General features: G+C 39.8%; 1 protein-coding gene across 1 annotated transcript in view; it reads right to left on the bottom strand.

Annotated features, from left to right (window-relative positions):
* The window catches only part of LOC127630694 (nuclear receptor corepressor 2-like), a 168849-nt gene that overhangs the window by 110659 nt on the left and 35661 nt on the right, over positions 1-22529 (bottom strand). The window contains exons 2-3 of the mRNA XM_052108404.1: positions 11324-11520; positions 4207-4343 (exon numbers count right to left, since the gene is read on the bottom strand). Coding sequence (XP_051964364.1) covers positions 4207-4343; positions 11324-11425 — 239 coding nt within the window. The 5' untranslated portion in view covers positions 11426-11520. The remainder of the gene's footprint in view (positions 1-4206; positions 4344-11323; positions 11521-22529) is intronic.

A 22529-nucleotide genomic window follows, 5' to 3' on the forward strand; every position in this document is an offset into this window, starting at 1 on the left:
GGAAACTGTTAAAGTAATGGACAGTGATGGCAAATGCGATAACTGGCGTGATGAAAGACAGTATTCAGTGTTTTTGTGTCATATTTCAGAAGACAAAAGATGAACAGAGCTCATTTGCTTTGCAACTTTTCCGTAGAAGAGCAGCTGCATTGACATATTTCGTGTCCGTTGTGAGCAGTTTTCATCCAGTCATTGTTAAATGACAGCGCAATTATACAGACAAGAATGTTAAAACCAGGGTTTATGCATTTATAGTGTGAAACATCGGAACATGAACACCCAGGATTTATTACAGTACCCTCCATAAATAGTTGGACAGTGAAACACTTTGCATAATTTTGGCTCTGTACACCACCACAATGGATTTGAAAGAAAGCAATGAATATGTGAGTGTCAGATTTAATTTGAAAAATAAAAACATTAAAATTGGGTGAACGGTTTCATTTTCAGGAGCTCAAAAGGTAATTGGACAAACTAACAATCAGAAATTAAATGATTATTTTTAATACTTTGTTGAAAACCTTTTGCAGTGAATGACTCACTGAAGTCTGGACATTTACATTTGGCACAATCCCCCCCAGACCAACCTGGAGTTAAGTGCCTTGCTCAAGGACACAATGGTGGTGGCTGTGGGGATCAAACAAGCGATCTTCTGATTAACAGTTATGTGCTTTAGCCCACTACGCCACCACCACTGGACTCCATGGACATGACAAAATTCTGGGTTTCCTCCTCTATCTGGGTCTTTCTGCTTTCAGTTTTGTTTTCAGCAAGTAAAATACATGTTAAATTGGGTCGAGGTCAGATGGCTGACACAGCCACTGAAGAATATTCCACTTCTTTGCCTTGAAAAGCTCTTTGGTTGCTTTCACACTTTGTTTTGGGTCACTGTCAGTACTATGAAGCCCCGTACTCTCAGTTTTGCAGCATTTGGTTGGATCTGAGCAGATAGTATAGCCCTAAACACTTCAGAATTCATCCTGCTGCTACTGTCAGCAGTCATAAAATCAACCAATTCTAGTGACCCATTACATTGGCAAATATACATGCCCATTCCATAACACTGCCTTCACCATGTTTCACAGGTGGTGATGCATGCTGCGATCATGAGCAGTTCCTTCCTTTCTCTTTCCCTTCTCCTTTCCATGATTCTGATGCCTGTTCCTCTTAGTTTCATCTGTCCAAAGAAAAGTGTTCCAGAGTCTTTTTTAAATGCTTTCTGGCAGTCTAATCTGCCCTTCCTATTCATGATGTTTACCAGTGGTTTGCACCTTGTGGTAAACCCTCTGTATTTACTTTCATTAAGTATTCTCTTGATTGCAGACTTCGGCAACAATACACTTGCCTCCTGGAGAGTGTTCTTGATTTGGCTTGATGTTATAAAGTGTTTTTTTCTTCACCAAGGAAATAATTTGTCTTTTGCTGTCTTCTGTGGTTGTCCAGGGCTTTAGGTGTTGTGGAGCACCAAACTGTCGATTTGGCCCCTCCCAAGGTTAATGCAAAATCTCAGATGGATTTTTTTTTTTCAGCATAATTATGGCCAGCTTCACTTGCATTGACAGCTCTTTAAAATTCATATTGAAAGTTTACAGTAACAGCTTTCAAATGCAAATTCCACATTTGGAATAAGCTCCAGACCTTTTAACAGCTTATTTTTTTATGAAATAACCTGGGAACAGCCTATGTATAAGAAATGCTGTAATTCCTAAACCATTCAACCAATTTAATGCTGACAGTCTGTACTTAAATCACATATTGATTACTTCATTGCAAATCCATTGTGGTGCAGTACAAAGACAAAATCATGTAAATTGTCTCACTGTACATAATTCTTTTTGAGGGCACTGCATTACTGACCTAGGGTAAAGTATAAACGCTGTGAACCATGAAACAGGATAACCCAAGATTACGTTTACCCAGAGTTTAGAATGACCCAGGCACGTGGTTAACAATTTCAAGTGTGAAAAGCCCTTATAGGATTTTTTTTTTTTTTTTTTGCAGCTCTCAGAATCTCAGGGGTCTCAAGCTATCTCGTTTGAAAACGGCCCACTCCACTGTACCATGCTCTAATTATACATCTCAGCTCCTATACAGCACACTCACAAACCACATCACATTCAGCATTCAGACTAAGGTGAAACACAACTATACCCAATACACCCACTCTCCACTTTTAAATCAACACTGTACTATTTCTATGGCAAGAAGTATCACAGCAGTCGACGTTGTTGACAAAATTATTATCCATTCGTTGTCGAATAGTCATTTGATCTCATTTAACATAACATGAGATCATATGCAACTCTAATAATGATGCAAGAGAGGTGCACAGCAGCTCGCGCCTGACTGAGGAGAGGAAGAAAACACATATCCAGATGCACTCTAAACTTTCCAAACAGCTTCAGGTGATGTAGATCACAAAATATAACGGAATTATAATGGAAAAATGCAAACGTCCCTCATGCACGTTAACTGAAGCTAAATTAATAACATGATGGATTGCGACGTACTGAATCATAATATACTGTAGCCTATGTGTCACGTGTGTATCTTATTGTGAAGTAAATCGGCGATACGCAACTCTATTAAGAAGATGGTGTTTGTTTTTGTGAGTTAAAGATGGATCGAAGAGAAAATAAAGGTGAGGGAGTGTAGTCTTAGCCCATTATACACTGCAACAAATTTTTGATCAGTCCTTTTTGGCTTGTTTTCCAAAATTAATATCTAAAACTCCTTTAAAACAACATATATTTACATTAGAAGCTATACTGCAGAAGAAAAAATTGTTATTGGAGAATGTTGAATACAATATTTAATATTTTAAAATATCTAAAAACCACCAACTTAAAACAAGATAAATTTGCCTGAGAAGCAACATATAAGATATTTAGACTTGCTTTTAGAGAATATGTGGAAAACAATAGAAAACCAGACAAGGTATTTTTGCAGTGAATTTTAACTCAATTAAACTTGTTTTTCCTTGGAATTCAGTGAATGTCATTTAAAGATATTTTTAAAAGATGATTTTGTCCTCTTTATTGTTAGTAAGCATGTTTAATACAACCTTATAAGTCTAGGCACAAGCTACATAGTCGGTTAAGAGCTAATGATTCATAGTTGCAATAATCAACCAAATAGTCGAATATTCATTCTAATAATCATTAGAATAGTCGATTATCAAATGAATTGTTAGTTGCAGCCCTAGTAATCAAGCACAAACAATGACAAATAAGATATTTATTAACTGAATCATAATGAGGATAGTGTGGTGGGCAGATTGCTAATTGCACCATGGAATGCAAAGGTGAATGAATCACATTCAGAACAGCAGGAGGTTGGTGTAATTTGATTGATTATACACTTTCTGACAGTTTAGAGCCAATGAAAGGTTACATTTAACTTTTAAAATACACATTCCTGGTCTTGTTGTGCATAATTCATCAAGAAATGTTATTTCAAATGTAAAAATACTGAAAATCCACTTGAATATGAATACACTGTTGAAACTCATGTAGAAATCAGATCAGATTATGGAATTAAAATGGGTTGTGAAAGATATATTCAGAAAACTAAAATGGCTACTGTTCAGATGGATATACTGTATATTCTCCCTCCCTAAAATACCATATAGGTATTCCCACTGGAGTTCACATTGGAAGAGAACTCATCCTCTCAAATTAAGAGTGACATTCTAGAGTGGCAAATTTCATTGCATAAGAGCTGTGGACCAGTGCTGTCATCTCTTAAATCTACTACAAGCAGAGTAAAACTGACAGGTTAACTACTCCGAAGGACATACTGTATAGCTGCTTTTCCACCGTCGGGCCGAACGGTTCTGAGCAGAGTATGGAACGGTTGCAGTAGCATATCCACTTGAGCACGGTTTGGTACAGCACAATTACAAACCGTTTTACACATGGAATTTTCGGCACGTTTAGCTAAACCTACTCAATTATGCTGTTAGAATGGCTTTAGTACGTGGTTTACCTCTCACGGTGTCGCCAAAAGACGGATCTGTTAAGTACCACAGTGGAAAAAGACACCTTAATAGTGCCAGCTGGCCCGGATTGGCACGGAACAGTATAGTTCTGCGATGAGAACTGTTCGGCAGGATGGTGGAAAAGCAGCTTGTGTGTGCGTAAGATTGAATAAAATAAAAAAAAAGTGCAAGATATATCTGGTAGCCACAATAAGTTTGTTCTACACCTTTCGCTGCCTGGCTGAAATTCAGACAGAAGGGATGGTCTGCGGCGATGGGGCTGGGACAGGTGTCCATGGGGCAGATGGGAACTGTAGTCTCGAGTCCCAATCTGAGAGTGGTAGTCCACTAGTCCACCAACATCCTAAAATTAACAAAACATCAAAAGATATAACATACAGTGTTACAGCATTGGAAAAACAAACTGTATGAAGAATGTGACTAACAAGGAGCAAAAGACACTATTATGAAATGAATGCAGATGTTTTGCTAATTGAAATCATGGTCTTTATGATATGAAAGCCAAGAAAACTAACCCAGATAAACCCTAAAGCCCAAATTACACTTTGGTTGACGAAAACACCTAGCATTTGTGTACAGTCAAACACGAGTCTGTCAAAGTCAAGTCAAGTGGTTTTTATTGTCGTTCAACCATATACAGTTAGTACAGTACACAGTGAAATGAGACAACGTTTCAACAAGTCTGATGGCTTGGGGGAAGAAGCTGTTACACACTCTGGCCGTGAGGGCCCGAATGCTTCCGTACCTCTTGCCAGACGGCAGGAGGGTGAAGAGTTTGTGTGAGGGGTCATCCACAATGCTGGTTGCTTTGCGGATGCAGTGATTTTTGTAAATGACTGATGGAGGGAAGAGAGACCCGATGATCTTCTCAACTGTCCTCACTGTCCTCTGCAGGGCTTTGCGGTCCAAAACGGTGCAAGTCCCAAACCAGGCAGTGATGCAGCTGCTCAAGATGCTCTCAATAGTCTCTCTATAGAATGTAGTGAGGATGGGGGGTGGGGGGGGAGATGTGCTTTCCTCAACATTCAAAGAAAGTAGAGACGCTGCTGGGTTTTCTTGGCAATAGAGCTGGTGTTGAGGGACCAGGTGAGGTTCTCCGCCAGGTGAACACCAAGGAATTTGATGCTCTTGACGATCTCCATAGAGGAGCCGTTGATGTTCAGCGGAGAGCGGTCACTCTGTGCTCTCCTAAAGTCAACAACCATCTCTTTTGTTTTGTCCACATTCAGAGACAGGTTGTTAGCTCTACATGAGTCCGTTAGCTGCTGCACCTCCTCTCTGTATGCTGACTCGTCGCTCTTGCTGATGAGACCCACCACGGTTGTGTCATCGGCAAACTTAATGATGTGGTTCGTGCTGTGCACTGCTGCACAGTCGTGAGTCAGCATAGTGAACAGCAGTGGACTGAGCACACAGCCCTTGGGGGCCCCATTGCTCGGTGTGGTGGTGGTGGAGATGCTGTTCCCGATCCGGACTGACTGCGGTCTCCCAGTAAGGAGGTTCAGGATCCAGTTGCAGAGGGAGGTGTCCAGGCCCAGCAGGTTAAGCTTTCCAATCAGGTGCTGAGGAATGATTGTGTTGAATGCTGAGCTGAAGTCTGTGAACAGCATTCGAACGTATGAGTCCTTTTTATCTAGGTGGGTGAGGGCCAGATGGAGGGTGGTGGTGATGGCGTCAGGGTTTCCGTTGTCCGGTAATTACCGGACATTGGCCGGGAAAAAAATGAAATGTCCGACTAAATTAAATCTCTCCGGTCAAATTGTCTGATTAAAATTGCCTAATAATCCCCCCTAACACAATCTGAATTTGAGAATAAGCCTAAAATGTATAAAGCAAAAATACACAGACCTATAAAGGAACAGGCTCTACCGTTTAAAAGTTATTAAACAACATCGCATGCTGCATTTCAAATAAAGCGCACGCCTAAAATGGCTGTAATATAGACTTAAACAACGCACGATTGAGTGAGACGTTTCAAATATGGCCAGGCCCAGGCAGACTAGCCTTAAAAGCTTATTTTCAGAGGCCAGACGCGACGGACGATAGTGAATCAGGAACGCCTGAAGCCTCAGATGTCCAGAGCCAGACAGCTCCACCACCGCCGGAGAAAAAGCCGAAGTGTAGGGCGTATCGGTCGGAATGGAGTGACAAGTTCCCATGGCTAAGATGTGAGATAGTTGATGGTAACGAAAAAAATTTCTGTTCGCACTGCGAAAAGGCAGGACGACGCAACGGATTCACAAGAGGGTCGAATAATTTGAGAGTGTCTGCTCTCATTGAACATAGTCGGAGCAATGACCATGTTGCGGCGCTCAATTTAACGCCACAGCAGGTTGCGATGAAAGGCCACTGTGACAAGGCCACGGAAACTTCTAAGAAAAAACTATGCTCTCAGCTCAAAATTGTATTCCACATGGCAAAACATGATCTCCCATCTAACCATTTTGTAGCACAGACTGAGCTACTGCAAGCTCTCGAGGCTCCAGATTTCGTCACCACCGATGGCATTTACTGCCACAGCGACTCTGTGGATGATATGGAGAGGGCATTAGAACACGTCGTGGTGGAACAGATCCGTGAAAAACTGAAAAAAACCCTGTGGTGGGGTTGGTGCTTTGTTTAAGCAAGCGGATCCATTTTCTATCCAGGTGCACTGCGTTGCCCACAGAGCAGCACTTGCTGCGCTGGACGCAGCGAAAGCTGTGGAAAACATCAGAGCTTACAAAAACACGATCTCCTCAGTGTACTCCTTCTACAAACACTCTGCCACCAGAACATCCCGGCTCCGCCAATTAACAGCTGCACTCAGTGATGAGGACATGGTCAGCCTCAAGCAGCTGTGCGCAGTCCGCTGGCTATCCCTAAACAGGGCTGTGGAGGCCATGAAGCACAACTGGGCAGCTGTGGCCATGGAACTTCATGAAGAGGCCGTGGGAGGAAATGCCCAAGCACAAGGGCTGCTTGGTCAAATCCAGACCTACAGCTTCATAGCCCTGACTCATGCACTGGCCGATATACTACCAGTGATGACAAAACTGAATTTAGTTTTTCAGAAAGACAACGTCAATCTTTCCAGCATCCGACCAATAGTGCAAGCATCTGTCGCGGCATTTACACAGTTACGAGATGTCCCAGGTCCAGAAGAGGAGACATTCCAGGCGGGCTATAAAGACGGCACATACAAGGATGTCAAAGTGACCAATTCAAGCGACCGCTCCATTCAAGCTTTCAAAAAAGCCAGGGAACGCTATGTTCAACATCTGATAGATTCCTTGCAAGATCGGTTCCCCGAGGATTGCATGGATCTACTTCACTGCCTCGATGCCCTTCTGAACCCCTCTAGATATCCGCAGATACATAGTGGTAAGTAGGAGCTATTGATTTATTATACGGGTCATTCTACAGAAACGTCCCCTTATGATATGGCAAGATGTCTTAAAATGTATTTATTTTTCTAACATTTAAACTTACACCACATTATTAGATTACTAAAAATAAAAAAATTAAAAATTTAAATATAAATTAAAAATTATATTTTTTGTGAATTTATTTAAAGACCTTTTTTTAAGGTCCTTTTTTACCTTTTTTTGTCACTGGTGTTACCTTACTTTGGCAATTTCAAAGGTTTTTATGAAATATTATTTCTAATTTTTTTTCAGCATTATGAAGTCAGAGTTACCGAAAAATAACAATAATACAACAAATAAGGAGATTGTTCAGGTTTGTTAAAAGTGTGCTTGAATGAGGTTTGTTCGTTTGCGCAACCATGTGAAGGGTGAGGACTGAAGGGTGAGGGTCGAAATCCCTTGTCTCTTCAGATATATCAATACATATATATATATATATCCTTTTATATCAATATCTATCTATATTGTTAGGGGTATAACACATGTATTTGCTATAACAATGAAAATATTTGAAAACAATTTGATGCAATCCTTTAAATCTTAACTTTTGAGTGTAGCAGAATTAAATTGATGTAAAATTATTATGTCACATGTGACACTGTATTTATTGTGACAGAATTTTTTTTATATTTTATAGTATAAATATAATATCAAATATATTTGATAGTTATGTATCCATTATTGTATTTTAAATGGTGTAAAAACTTGTTATTGGCCTCAAAATAAAGCACTTTCCCTCTGTACATGTCTGTGGGGACGAGCACTTCTGTGGTGGAATTCTATAGAATTAATAAAAATCAAATATTGCCATTGATGGCTCAAGAAGGTGTAATTTTTCAAATAACATTTTTATTTTAAAATGTAAAGAAATTGTAACCTCAAAGTGTTTAAGTGTAATATTTTTGTAAAGGCTAGGGACAGAAAAATGGACATTTCCATAGAATGACCCATACAGGCCTATTTATAATAAGCGAAGCGCAGCATTCTTTTGTAAGCCTATAATTCTAATATCGTTCTCACCTATTATATTATCTTATAGCTCTTCAAGAATACGCAGAACCAGCAAGGAAGGATTACTTGCCATTTTACAAGCACTGAGTCTGCGGACACCGCTCCTCTTATCGATGCCGTAAGCCTGCGCCGTGATGCCCTCGCTGTCATGACAGCGCTCCGTGGCTGTGGAGGATTGCATTTCTCCACAGCCTGCGAAGTCCTCATATGTGATTTCAACGAAATGTATCCAGATTGGACCAAACTCGCCAAGATAGCCTGTGTAATCCCTGTCTCAAGTGTTCCTGCAGAGAGGGGGTTCTCGCTGCAGAATCGGATCAAGACGAAGCAGCGAAGTCGCCTTGCGGAGAACAAGGTTACGCGGCTTATGCGCATTGCAAGTTGTGGAGAGACACTGCGAAGTTTTGATTTTAAGTCGGCAGCTGCACAATTCAGCACTGCAAAACAGCGTAAAAAGTAGCCTAAAATGACGCGAGACAATGTTAAAGGCCTAGTCATTTGTTTGTTCCAGTTCATTTGACAAGGAGTCATTTCACGGTGGCCAATTTAAATGTTACCAGCTAAATGAGACATACTGAGAGTGTATAATTAAGTTCGCTTGAGTAAAAACAATAGGCTACTATTCAGATATTTTATGTGGGGAAGGGGGGGTTTGTTAAACTATGAATGTGAAACCATAGTAAAAACAATTGATTGACGCCAATCGGACGTTCATGTTTTTTTCCTCTATTTGAAAGTTAGGCTAATAAACCTGTTGCATTCTATACGGCCTGATTATGTCATTTTTTTAAGTTACATAGCCTGCCTCCAGTTTTCCTCAACTTGACTAATTATATTCGATATTTGACCGGCATGTCATCAAAATGTCCGTAAAACGAAACCTCAAGTGACCGGCACCATTTTTTTCTAGCGGAAACTCTGGATGGCGTCGTCTGTTGAACGGTTGGGACCATACACAAACTGCAGTGGGTCTAGTGAGGAGGGCAGCTGGGTCTTAATGTGCCTCATGACGAGCCTCTCAAAGCACTTCATGATGATGGGTGTGAGTGCGACGGGACGGTAGTCGTTGAGGCTGGACACTGAAGAATTCTTTGGCATGGGGACGATGGTGGTGGCCTTGAAGCACATTTGAACGACGGCGCTGGTCAGAGAGATGTTGAAGATGTCGGTAAGAACATCTGCTAGCTGGTCTGCACATCCTCTGAGCACCCTGCCAGGAATGTTGTCTGGTCCAGCAGCCTTCCGTGGGTTGACTCTACGTAGAGTTTTCTCACATCAGCCGTGGAAAGACAGAGCACCTGGTCGTTAGAAGGAGGGGTGGTCTTCCTCGCCACCACATCGTTCTGCGCCTCAAACCGAGCATAGAAGTTGTTCAGCGCATCTGGAAGGGAGGCATCTTTGTCACAGGCAACTGATGTTGTCCTGTAGTAGTTGATGATGGCCTGGATGCCCTGCCACATGCGCCGCGTGTTGCCGCTGTCCTGGAAGTGACTGTGGATTCTCTGGGCGTGTGCATGCTTTGCCTCTCTGATGGCCCGGGACAGTTTGGCCCTCGCTGTTCTTAGGGCAGCCTTGTCGCCTGCTCTGAAGGTGGAGTCTCGGGTCCTCAGCAGCGCAGGCACCTCCGCAGTCATCCACGGCTCCGCAGTCATCCACGGTAGAGTGTGGTGATGGTCTTGGAGAAGGTGACATCATCAATGCACTTGCTGATGTAGCTGGTCACTGATGCTGTGTATTCCTCCAAGTTGGTAGAGTTGCCATATGTTGCACCATCCCTGAACATGTGCCAGTCAGTACACTCAAAAGTATACTTCATTTCACTGTGCCCGCATACACTTGCGGTTGGCGCATGCACATTACGACTGCTAAGAGATACTGGACTATTTCTCTTCAGGATTTATGACACAAAGATATCTTTATATTCCTTCAGACTCGAGTTCTACAAATACAGGTATCTCTTGACCTCCTCAAAATACGTGTTCTTCCACTGCTGTTGTTTCCACATACATCTTCTGATGCTTAGTAGTGTTTACATCTTCTAGCACTCCTTTTTCTGCCATCTTGTGGACCCAATAATGAATGCAAATAATTCCAGGCGCATGTGCATTCTACACTCTGCTGATGATGAAATTTGTTTCACGTGTCCTGTGCTCAGACACTAAGTGCTCTCATCTGACTGAAGTATTCTTTAGGCTTAACACTCATAGTAAAGTCTAAATCCTTGGTACTCAATCCACAGCTCACAGACAACATGCAGTTCTTTAGTGGTAGAGTAGCAACTCAATGTCTCAGTTTTAACAAGTCATATCTTTATGACATCCTCCTAAGCAAGGTGCTGACCATCCAGTCAAAATTATTCTGAATCTCAGGCCTTGAACTCTGAATTATCACACAGTTGTCAGTAACAACTACCTAGCAAGTTAGTTTAGGCTAGACTTTTAGAAAATGTAACTAGTCACAAAAAATTGCATCAAGTACAAAAGGTTTGGAGAGAAGAATTGTTTTTTATATATATATGTTTTTAACATTAAAAAAATCTGTCTACTTGACTCCGGAGTACAATTTATCTAGATCTTCAGTGTGGTTAATAAGAGCAGACAGTAATCTCCAGTGGATGAAGATGGATGAGGGTGAAATCTCATGTGATTAACAGGTCATGACCTCCAATAAAGCAAGATAATCCTTTGTTGCCAAAATCTGGCCTGACTGTAGGGTCAACAATCAGATCTTATCTACATCACAAGAGTGTGTGCATAATTAAACAGATATTGGCATGGATGTGTTGTGTATAATGGAAGTACTAAAATAACAATGCATTTGTAGATGTTTTTTTTTGTTAGATCATAGGTTAGCCTACACACTCATTGAATAAATAGCATTGCTGGACCAAACTGATGTGCAGTACCGTGTGGGTTCTCAGCTGCAGAGGAAGGGTGGCAGGACTGGAAAGATGACGGGGGTCCAAAGCCCTCCGACCCTGAGGCACTGGCTGAGGGTGCGAGGACATGCTGACAATGCAACTTCCTCTACACACAATAAGTGGGTGTGGACCTGGAACAGATACTGTGCATCATGGGGCGTTGAGTCCTGGCAGTCAACAACCTAAAAGGAATGAGTGAGAAAACACATTAAATAATTGCAAAGGGAACTTAAAATCAAAATATTCAGTGAAAAGCCATCTTTTTTGTTAAACATTGTCATCTTATTGTTACAAGCAACTGTGGTGAGGAAACCCCTAGGGAATGTGAAAATTACTGAAGATCTCTAGGAAATGGCAAGAAGAACAACTAAGAGTTTGATCTTTAAAAAAATAAATAAAAGACAGACAGACAGACAGACAACGAGAGTTACAAAGAGTAAGAGATAACAAGAGAAAGAGGAAAGAGGAAAGAGAAATCATAGCCAACACCTGCTGCTTCTAAAGTTTTGAATAATGTAAATATTTCGCTGTTTTGGAAGGTAATTGGTATTTTAATTCACCAAAGTGGCATTCAACTGATCACAAAGTACAGTCAGGACATTACTGATGTAAAAAAACAGCACCAACACTATTTGAAAAAAGTCATTTTTGATCAAATCTAGACCGGTCCCATTTCCAGCAGCCATCACTCAAACATCTTATCCTTGAATAATCATGCTAAATTGCTAATTTAGTACTAGAAAATACCTTGCCATTATATCAAACACAGCTGAAAGCTATTTGGTTCGTTAAATGAAGCTTAATATTGTCTTTGTGACTGGCATGTCTTAAGGTCAATATTAGTTTAAAAAATGGCAAAAAAGTAACAGCTTTCTCTAGAATCTCATCAGTCAATAATTTTTTTATTAGGCTATACAATGCTTGAAATTGAAGATTTCATACAAAAGGTGTACACTACAGTCTTCAAAGACAAAGGACAACTGGCTCTAACAAGGACAGAAAGAAATGTGGAAGGCCCAGATACAACTAAACAAGAGGATACGTACATCAGAGTCTCTAGTTTGAGAAATAGACACCTCACATGTCCTCAGCTGGTCCCCTTCTACCCACTCAACACCAGTTTCATGTATAACAGTAAAGAGAAGACTTAGGGGTGCAGGCAAAGAAACACAGACATTGGACAACAGATAACTGGAAAAGTGTGTTATGGATCTTAACCCAATTGAGCTTTTGTGGGATCAGCTGGAATGTAAGGTGTGTGAAAAGTGCCTGACAAGACAGCCACATCTGTGGCAAGTGATACAGGAAACGTGGGGGAAAATGTCATCTGAGTATCTGGACAAACTGACAGCTAGAATGACAAGGATCTGTAAAGCTGTCATTGCTGCATGTGGAGGATTTTTTTGATGAGAACTCTTTGAAGTAGTTTAAGAAGTTCTAAAAATGTTGTTCAAATTGTAATAGTAATTTTTCATGATATTAATGTCCTGACCATTGTGATCAGTTGAATGCCACTGGAGAATAAAAGTACCATTTATTTCCATAAGAGCAAAATATGTACATTATTCCAAACTTCTGGCGACCAGTGTATGTAAGAACACTGTGTGAATGAATGGATCACTCTGTGTCCCACTCTATCCTCCTCTTTTTCAGTCAATTCTTTCTATCCTCATTAAGGCAGCTGGATGTGACACAATCGTACTATACAAAGTTCCCACATCTTTTGACATATGACTTATCCATGACTTTCCCAGTTGACCATGATTCCTGTGTAAGGATTTATACAAGTAATTATAAAGAGACTGACATCCAGCCGCTGAGATATTTCAAAACAGAGCACAAGTAGACTTAAATTCAGGATACACATTTCCATAAGTTTTCAATTACCAATACATTTGAAGATTTATTCAGTTCCATTACTTTTCTAGAACAAAAAAATCCATCACTCCGGAAAATCAAGCTGCTATATGCCATGTCCAATGAGCAACATTGAGTGTTTAAATACATGATCTTACACAGATTATGCTTAATAAGCCAACAATGTGTATGTGGCCATGAAAATGCCTTAAATTAGGCATACATGGTGCGATTTTCGGCTGTCGTGGGAGCTCCCAACCGATTTCTTCCAGTTGGGAGAGAGCGCGTGAAAATCATGGGTGCCCATGTGGTCGCGGCTCGCGGTCGTGAGAGGAATTACGAGCAAAGCAGAGCAGCTTATGAGCACCTCACAACCTTCCAATAACTTTTTTTAATTTACCAAAATAAATCTGACCGATTTGCCGATCTAACTGAAGCTGACAAATCAAGAGAACTCTCATGGTCAATGTAAACTGAGTGTTCATGAAGCTTTTACACATTTGGAGAAAATGGTCATGTTAAAGCAAAAATTTCCCCGTAATATTCACGACCACATCACAGTTTCACGGATTCTACAGAAATGCCATGCTGTTCATTGCTCTTCAAACCAATCATTTGCCATACGGGTTGCTAGAAAAAAAAATCTATTTCGTCTTATATTTTATAAATATCTTATAAACATTTTTATTTATCATATTTTCGTTTCAGTTCTAGGGTGACACTTAGGGGTATATAGCATCTGTTATAATTGTATATGCACACAATAGTGGATATGTGATAGAAGTGCGTGTCTAGTGAAACAAAGGACTTCTAGGTTGAAAGTTCTACCCGTCAATCAACCGCTGTGCTAATAAGATTTTTAAACTTTGCTGTGTGCGGCTTTAAAGCGCATTTACATGGACAAGAAGACCTCAAAGATCTTCTTCAGAATGTCTGCTCTTAACATGCAAGCAGTGACACAGATGAGAAGGACGTAGCCTACATCTAAACCTGAATAATACAGGTAGCCTACTCCACTAAAGTAACTACGATTTCTGCACTAAATATCATGTTTGTGCTTAAATTAAATCCAAGAACAACCAACAGAAACGGTGCGTGAATTTTCCGCATTTTCTTTTTAATCTTGTACATTTTGTGCACTTTATTATCATGTGGTAATTGGCAGCATCACACTGAAGTTATGATTGATGCATAATCATAATATCACACAGCCTCCCTTTGAAATCTGAATCTGTCAAATGATGGACAGCATTTGTAATAATTTTTTATTTTATTTTTAATCTGCAAATGAGTCTTCAGCTAATGCATTGCATTGTCACCAGCTTATCCAATGCAGGCAAGTGTTGTGCTCATGTCTGTTTACATTCTGACATCAAGAGCAGAGAATAATCCTGTAAACCAGGGGTGCGCAACCTTTTATAATCGAAAATCTACTTTTTCTTGAACTACTTCATCACAGTCTACCCATGTCAGTTTGGAACTCTGATATTGAAAATGTTATAATGGTGATATCATAACAATAACTAATAACATACCCTCAAGCCACTGGGTCATCTCCTAAGTGAGTATTTTCAACATGATTTAGGACTTTAGGAACTCTTTGATTTCAGGCAAAAGCTCTGAACCTCACCAAAAATGTTCTAATGCACGTATGTGTGCAGCAACAAGCGTGTGTGGTTCGCACCAGTCTCTTCCAAGTTACATACCTCAGTACATGGGGGTGATAAAGAGTTACCTTCAAAAGTTGGAGTCATTATTCAGGCAGACTGCTCTAAATATATTCAACTAACTCTTCAAACGGTTGCTCCGCAATACCAGTAGGAATAGTTGAACAAAAATTATAATTCTCTTGTCATTTACTCACCATTATGTCATCTCAAACTCATACAATAGTTTTTGGGTAATAAGACAAAAATGTTACCCCTTTTTCACTTTAAATCTTCAGCAGTCTCTTTGATGTGAAGATCATGATCTGAAGTTTAATTACACTTCCTCATGCATGACGCATAAGAGCACGTGCATGTCAACAGGGTTTTTCAACAGGTTCCTGCATTGAAAATTTTTCGACGGCCACAGAAGCAAAATTTCGTATTTGACAATTGAAGACTGAACTTGCGTGCGTGTCGATCCGCAGAGAATTTCTCGAACAAGTGATGTGCTCTTCTCTATCCTACTATTGTAGTTCAGGAGCACACGCGTGCCTCAACTGGGCTTCCCTTGATATGCGAGCTACGGTAAAAAGATAAAATATACGGTTAAACTGGGCTATCCTTTATGTCACGCAGCAAAACAAACCTAATGCGACCTATTTGAATTCTACACAAGAATTTTCTATTTTAAAGCACTATGGAGCAATTCAACCATTTCAAGGCAAGACAGCACTGACATTCTGAACAGCACTGACGAGGGAAAGAGAAAACACTATGCTTCACCAGCAACAATTGGAAGATGGTAAAGTGCATGTAGGCTACAATGTAAAATATAAGTCTGGACCTGAAGCAAGTCATGTATAATATTGTAATATGTTTCCTGTTCTAATGATGTTTGATATTATGAAACTGACTTGGCTTCAGATAATGATTCCTAAATCATTAAGTGACAAAAAAAAAATAAATAAATCTGGTATGGAGTAGGAATCAAACATATTTACTATAAGCACCGTACCAAATAATAAAAGTGCTTTACTTGTATTATAACTAGCCATAGAAATAAGATGTTAATTTTATTTCCCACAGCACCATAAAGTAAAACAAAAAACTAAATTCAAAAGTTTCTAGGGACAGCCACTCTTAAGCAAAATTTCATAAGCACTGTGGTGACAAAAGTAGGCCTGTAATGATCAGTGGTAATAAAACAGGTCTGGTCAGCCCTACATCTCACTGTAGCTGCAACTAGGGGTGTGCGATATATATAGTCTACGATAATATCGCAATTTTTGTTTTAACAATATGCAAAATCACAATATTGAGTATGTCACTCATTTTCAGCCAATCAAAAAGCTGTATTAAGTGTCCACGAATTCACTGCGTGCTGTAACATGCATATTCAGATCGTTATGTTGCATATTAGATTGCGGTGTGTATGACAGAAGTTAAAAATGAGCGAAGAAATGGCGAGAGGAGAAGATCATCAAACATCAACAACCTCGCAACCCACACTAGATTTAATTGCTAGATGTGGGTCATCATCAATAGCATGGAGGTGGTTTGGTTTTGAAAGGTCAGATGCGAGTCAAAAGAAAGCAATCTGCAAACTGCTCCGAAAATTGGGTAGAGTCAAAAGCAGCTCGACGACCAACCTATTTCCTATCTTCAAACTACCCACCGCACTGAATATGAGGAATGTGAAATGCTTCGAGTTGAACACAACACGCCTGTAGCTGACAGGGTAAAAGCAAAAAAACACACTCAACAAACTTTGGCGGAATCATTTAGCAAAAAAGTTCCTTTACGACAAAATAAGGGTCAGATGGCAAGATATAAGCGGTTGAGAGAGATGTTTTTAAAAAAAATTTAAGACTTTAGACCAATATACACACTGCCTGGGCTTTTTTTTTTTTTTTTTGCATCTTTGACTTTGTGTAACATTTTACAGAAGGGTGTAATTTGTTAACAAATGCAATAATTTTTTCTTTCTTGTGCGGTGTTTGAGAGACGTTTGCATTTGGTGATTTTTATTACAATGTCATATTTTTGCTTCTTGCTTGTATGCTGCACAGTTCACCTTACAGCTGAACAGTGTTTTGTAATGTTCTTACTTGAATGCTTCAGTTTCAAATAATAAAGACCTCTTTTCCTTCAATATATTGTTTTGATTAATAATATCAACAATCTATATTATCATGTTATGCTTTAATATGTTGTATGAGGGAACTAGTACAATATAAGTCTTCAACAAAAAGTTTTTTTGAAGGATGCAAAATATAATCTGTTTATCGTTATCGGTAAAATCCCAGAAAATAATCGAGATATAATTTTTTGTCAATAATCGCACACGCCTGGCTGCAACCTTAGTGCTGAAAGATCATTTAAAACTTAATCACAAAAACTATAAAAGTTAATTCTATTAGCTTGCTTTGACAAAACGTTAATAAATAGAGCAGGCCTTGCACTCACTGACTGCTGCTAATTCTAGTTTATCTGTACCCACAATCACACAAACAAACACAAATGTAAACATACACACTCCTCTGAATGGGTTTTCCTCATGTGGTTGATGTGTGTCACGATATTGGCCTTCCTGCTCAATGCGGACATAAAAGCCACATTCAAGTCCCCCAACGCCCTCTCTCATACACAAACATACACATCATCATGTGAGACGAGTATGTCACAACTAGGGCTGGGAATTTCCACAGACCTCCCGATTTGATATTGCAACAATATTTCCTATCCGATTCAATGTACACTCACCTAAAGGATTATTAGGAACACCTGTTCAATTTCTCATTAATGCAATTATCTAATCAACCAATCACATGGCAGTTGCTTCAATGCATTTAGGGGTGTGGTCCTGGTCAAGACAATCTCCTGAACTCCAAACTGAATGTCAGAATGGGAAAGAAAGGTGATTTAAGCAATTTTGAGCATGGCATGGTTGTTGGTGCCAGACGGGCCGGTCTGCTCAGTTACTGGGATTTTCACGCACAACCATTTCTAGAGTTTACAAAGAATGGTGTGAAAAGGGAAAAACATCCAGTATGCGGCAGTCCTGTGGGCAAAAATGCTTTGTTGATGCTAGAGGTCAGAGGAGAATGGGCCGACTGATTCAAGCTGATAGAAGAGCAACTTTGCCTGAAATAACCACTCGTTACAACCGAGGTATGCAGCAAAGCATTTGTGAAGCCACAACACGCACAACCTTGAGGCGGATGGGCTACAACAGCAGAAGACCCCACCGGGTAACACTCATCTCCACTACAAATTGGAAAAAGAGGCTACAATTTGCAAGAGCTCACCAAAATTGGACAGTTGAAGACTGGAAAAATGTTGCCTGGTCTGATGAGTCTCGATTTCTGTTGAGACATTCAGATGGTAGAGTCAGAATTTGGCGTAAACAGAATGAGAACATGGATCCATCATGCCTTGTTACCACTGTGCAGGCTGGTGGTGGTGGTGTAATGGTGTGGGGGATGTTTTCTTGGCACACTTTAGGTCCCTTAGTGCCAATTGGGCATCGTTTAAATGCCACGGCCTGCCTGAGCATTGTTTCTGACCATGTCCATCCCTTTATGGCCACCATGTTCCCATCCTCTGATGGCTACTTCCAGCAGGATAATGCACCATGTCACAAAGCTCAAATCATTTCAAATTGGTTTCTTGAACGTGACAATGAGTTCACTGTACTAAAATGGCCCCCACAGTCACCAGATCTCAACCCAATAGAGCATCTTTGGGATGTGGTGGAACGGGAGCTTCGTGCCCTGGATGTGCATCCCACAAATCTCCATCAACTGCAAGATGCTATCCTATCAATATGGGCCAACATTTCTAAAGAATGCTTTCAGCACCTTGTTGAATCAATGCCACGTAGAATTAAGGCAGTTCTGAAGGCGAAAGGGGGTCAAACACAGTATTAGTATGGTGTTCCTAATAATCCTTTAGGTGAGTGTATATGCAATATACAGTTTTATCTTACTAATTTTGTTATTTTAGAATATAAAATATAACATATATTACCATATGTCTATTACAATTATCATAATGATAATTTTGCAACATAAAAATACAGGCTAAAAATTAAACTTGTTCAAGAACCATTTCTAGGGCTGTATCCTGAGATCCTATGCAGCATTCTTCATAGACAACACTATCCTTACAAACTGCTCCCAGATGACTGACAGAGAAATAAAAAGTGAGAACTCACCATTTGCACATGTTCCGCAAGACTGGATTGTGTTGCGTACCAAAGCGCAAATGAACCTCTAAACAAAAAAGCAAATCAGACACGCATTTCTTTCACCTGTTAACAATTTAGTCAGGTGTGTTGTTAGATTATAAATATTACAGGGGCACGACATATAGTTCACATCATCCAACCGTTTGAGAAGCCTTTTAACAGCTAAACTTAATATTAAAGCAGTGTCATACAGAATCTGCAGAATGACTTCTGACAAATACTCTCCACAACACCTCTAAAAATAAACTTTTGGATTCTGCATAATAACAGGAACATTAATCACAGCAGAGGATTTTGACATCCGACAGTGAACAAACGGCACTTGATGGCTGTAACAGTGGTGCATTAAACTTAAAAGGACTACACGTAAAGAATTAAAGAGACAAAACTTCTCAGAGAGAAAAGTCATTCCTCAGTCATTTTACTACAAAAAGAGAGGCATCCTATTCTCCTCCTTCCTTCCTCTCATCGAGTGATTTACACAAAGATATTTTACTGTGCTGTGCGTGTGTGTGTGTGTGGTGGGTTGAGGATGAACAAAAAGTCTGTCATTCTGAAGGGTTTGATAGGCCCAGTGTAAACCCACACATACACATGAACAAACATGCACTGACAAATCAATCACACATCTCTCCTAGAAAAATTATACAAGTCTGTTTGTGTTCCTGTAAAGACACAGAACACTTCTTAGATTCATATTCCAGGTTATTTTCAACATAACATCTATGTACCGCTTGTGTAGGCACAATGCCAATCACCTCAGACAATAATTTCAACTTGTCCAACAGGGTGTATAAATGAACAGGACATGTGCTTACAGTAATACACTCATAAAGAAAGCCTAAAATGAAACTGGGAAGCAGGGTTTAAAAACAGACATCTAAAGCTTGTATTTTTGTTAAAGCACTTAAAATATGCGTGTTACCCAAGCTGCAAATCCAAATCATCCTTGTGACTACTTTACTAGATGAAGGCACTTCTGGTAATGCACATCCCATGTCATTCCTGGAGTTGACAATTGCACAAATCCAAGTAAAAAAAACATGGCTTTATGAGTAGTTATGTCACATCTCTTCCTGGTATCTTTGTGAAGATACCAAGTCAAAGTTACCTGGCTTACTCTTTAGTATTGTTCGACCGATATTCTGACTTATTTAATTATCAGCATCAGCCCATAATTATGTTTGACGTAGAAAAATCGCTTGAAAACCATGAAGCGACTGAGACATGTAAACGACCAGTCATGGTTTATTTTGTTGTTACGTGCCATCGTGTTATTACAATAATAGACCGGTGTGCAACACGGTTTCATTTAAACGGTCCGCATATCAGAGCCGCCGCAGCAGACGCTTTTGAGCTCATAATGTTAAAGTGCTAGCCTGTTTCATTCTCCCTCTCTCTCCTCAACAGTTGTCACTTTTAACTTACTTTTCTAATGATAGAAGGCAAATATAAATAAAGCTTCTATTACATAACGTTTGTAAATATGCAGATATCTCGTTTAAACAGATGTAATTCACAAAAATCCAGAGTTTTCTTCCCGTCGAGTGCTCATCTAATATCTTCCTCTGATGTGCATATTCTATCAGCCAGAATCAAAACTTCAGGATCAGGATCAAAAGTTCCACTGATTCACAAATCATGATGCTCTGTGTTCACAATCCAAGCAGGTGATCCAGGTTGTTTAAACGGTCAGGAGATTGCTGCTCGCTTTGAATCCACATGTGCGCGTGAGTGCAACCAATGACTTTCAATCAAGTCAGTCCTCTGTCGGCCATGTTTGGAATGCTCTCAGGAGGCCATTTCCAGACATGAGAGTGCAGCTCCTTCGTACTTTAAATGGGGAAAGACCAAAATCTACAAAACGGTTGGTCAAGATTACGATTAAAGAACATATTTCAAATCAGCAGTAAAACATGACAACATTGATATTATAAATGGTGCTTTTTTACCTCAGATTACGCTACAAAAATTAAGCATTTATAGCTAATACGCATGCACGTTCTCTAGCTGATTGACAGGCGATGTCTGTATCTAAAAGGTGATTGGCTCTTTTACCTGTAAGGTGGAATTTCCTATCTACATCCATTGACAATTGGCTGCAGTTGAGCATTCTAATCATTCCCATTCATTTTAATACAAATGGCCTGTCTCTCAGGCAGCTTCAAAGTTGAAGCACTTCACGTGTGCTAGAAGTAAATGTCTTACTCACCATGCACAATTGGTGTGATTATTTTTTAAGTGAATGCGATTGCTAACATTCACATTCCATCCATGGTTGCTGGACTGCTGTGTGTACTGTCATTTCCTTCTTCCAAATATATTAACAATTTATTAATGTGCAAATTTTTTTAGATTCTTTTTTTTTTTACAAAGTTTTGTGTGAAACTTGAGTAAATATAGTGCTAAATAAGTAAAATATATATATATATATATATATATATATATATATATATATATATATATATATATATATATATATATATATATATATAGAGCGGGTTGCTTTGTGACGAAGGATATGACATTTATGCGTGCTCCCTTCGGCCTTGCCTCAGACAGTAATAGCTTCTCTTCCGCTATTCAACAGCAACAACAAACTACAACACAATGTAGAATTATCTTAGAGATCGAATCCAGCAAACGTCCGACTCCCAGCACATCACCAACTCCTACACAAAATCAAAACACACATGTATCCTGTTCAAATAATGTAGTAGCGCACTACGACTCGACCGCTTAAGTTAACGTACCACCCTGCTCTTGCATCATCTAGTTGAATGAAAAACCACAACTGCTGTATTGATAATGAAACAGAAGGAAAGAGAGACAGCAGAAAAGGAGAATATTAAAGAAAGGAACAGAAGAAGAGATGGTGCAAATATTAGTTACAAAGATCTGGAAAGCAAGTGGAATTAGAGAGAAAAGAGGAGATGTCTCTCTGAATGAGTGTGTCAGAGAGAGAGAGAGAGAGAGAGAGAGAGAGAGACTGGGCCTTCAGACAGAAGGGGAAACACATGCCTTGGCATAGATTCAGACACCCACAGGCAAGTTCTTGGCTGACTGCCAAAAGCATGAATGAACTCATTTACCCCTCTCTCTTTCTCTCTCTTGCTCTCCCTCCCTCTTTCAATCACAGCACTTTGTCATGCTCACTCACTCCCAACACTTTCTTCTCCCTTTCTTGGAGTGGCTGGCTTTTATAAGGTCTCTCTTTCTTTCTCTCAACCTCCCTCATGCTACATCTCTCTTTCTACTTTTTCCCACCTCTTGTTGTGGTGATAAACACACAAACACATGGCTTGAAAGAACTGGAAAAAGCCAGTGCTAACATTACTGTGTATTTATATACCACAAACAATATAGGTTTGGCATCTTGTCATTCTGACACACTCACAAAATCAGAGCCCAGTTCTTTGGTCTGTCTGAAAATGAC

Source organism: Xyrauchen texanus, chromosome 37, assembly GCF_025860055.1.
Source record: "Xyrauchen texanus isolate HMW12.3.18 chromosome 37, RBS_HiC_50CHRs, whole genome shotgun sequence".
Lineage (NCBI taxonomy): Eukaryota > Metazoa > Chordata > Actinopteri > Cypriniformes > Catostomidae > Xyrauchen > Xyrauchen texanus.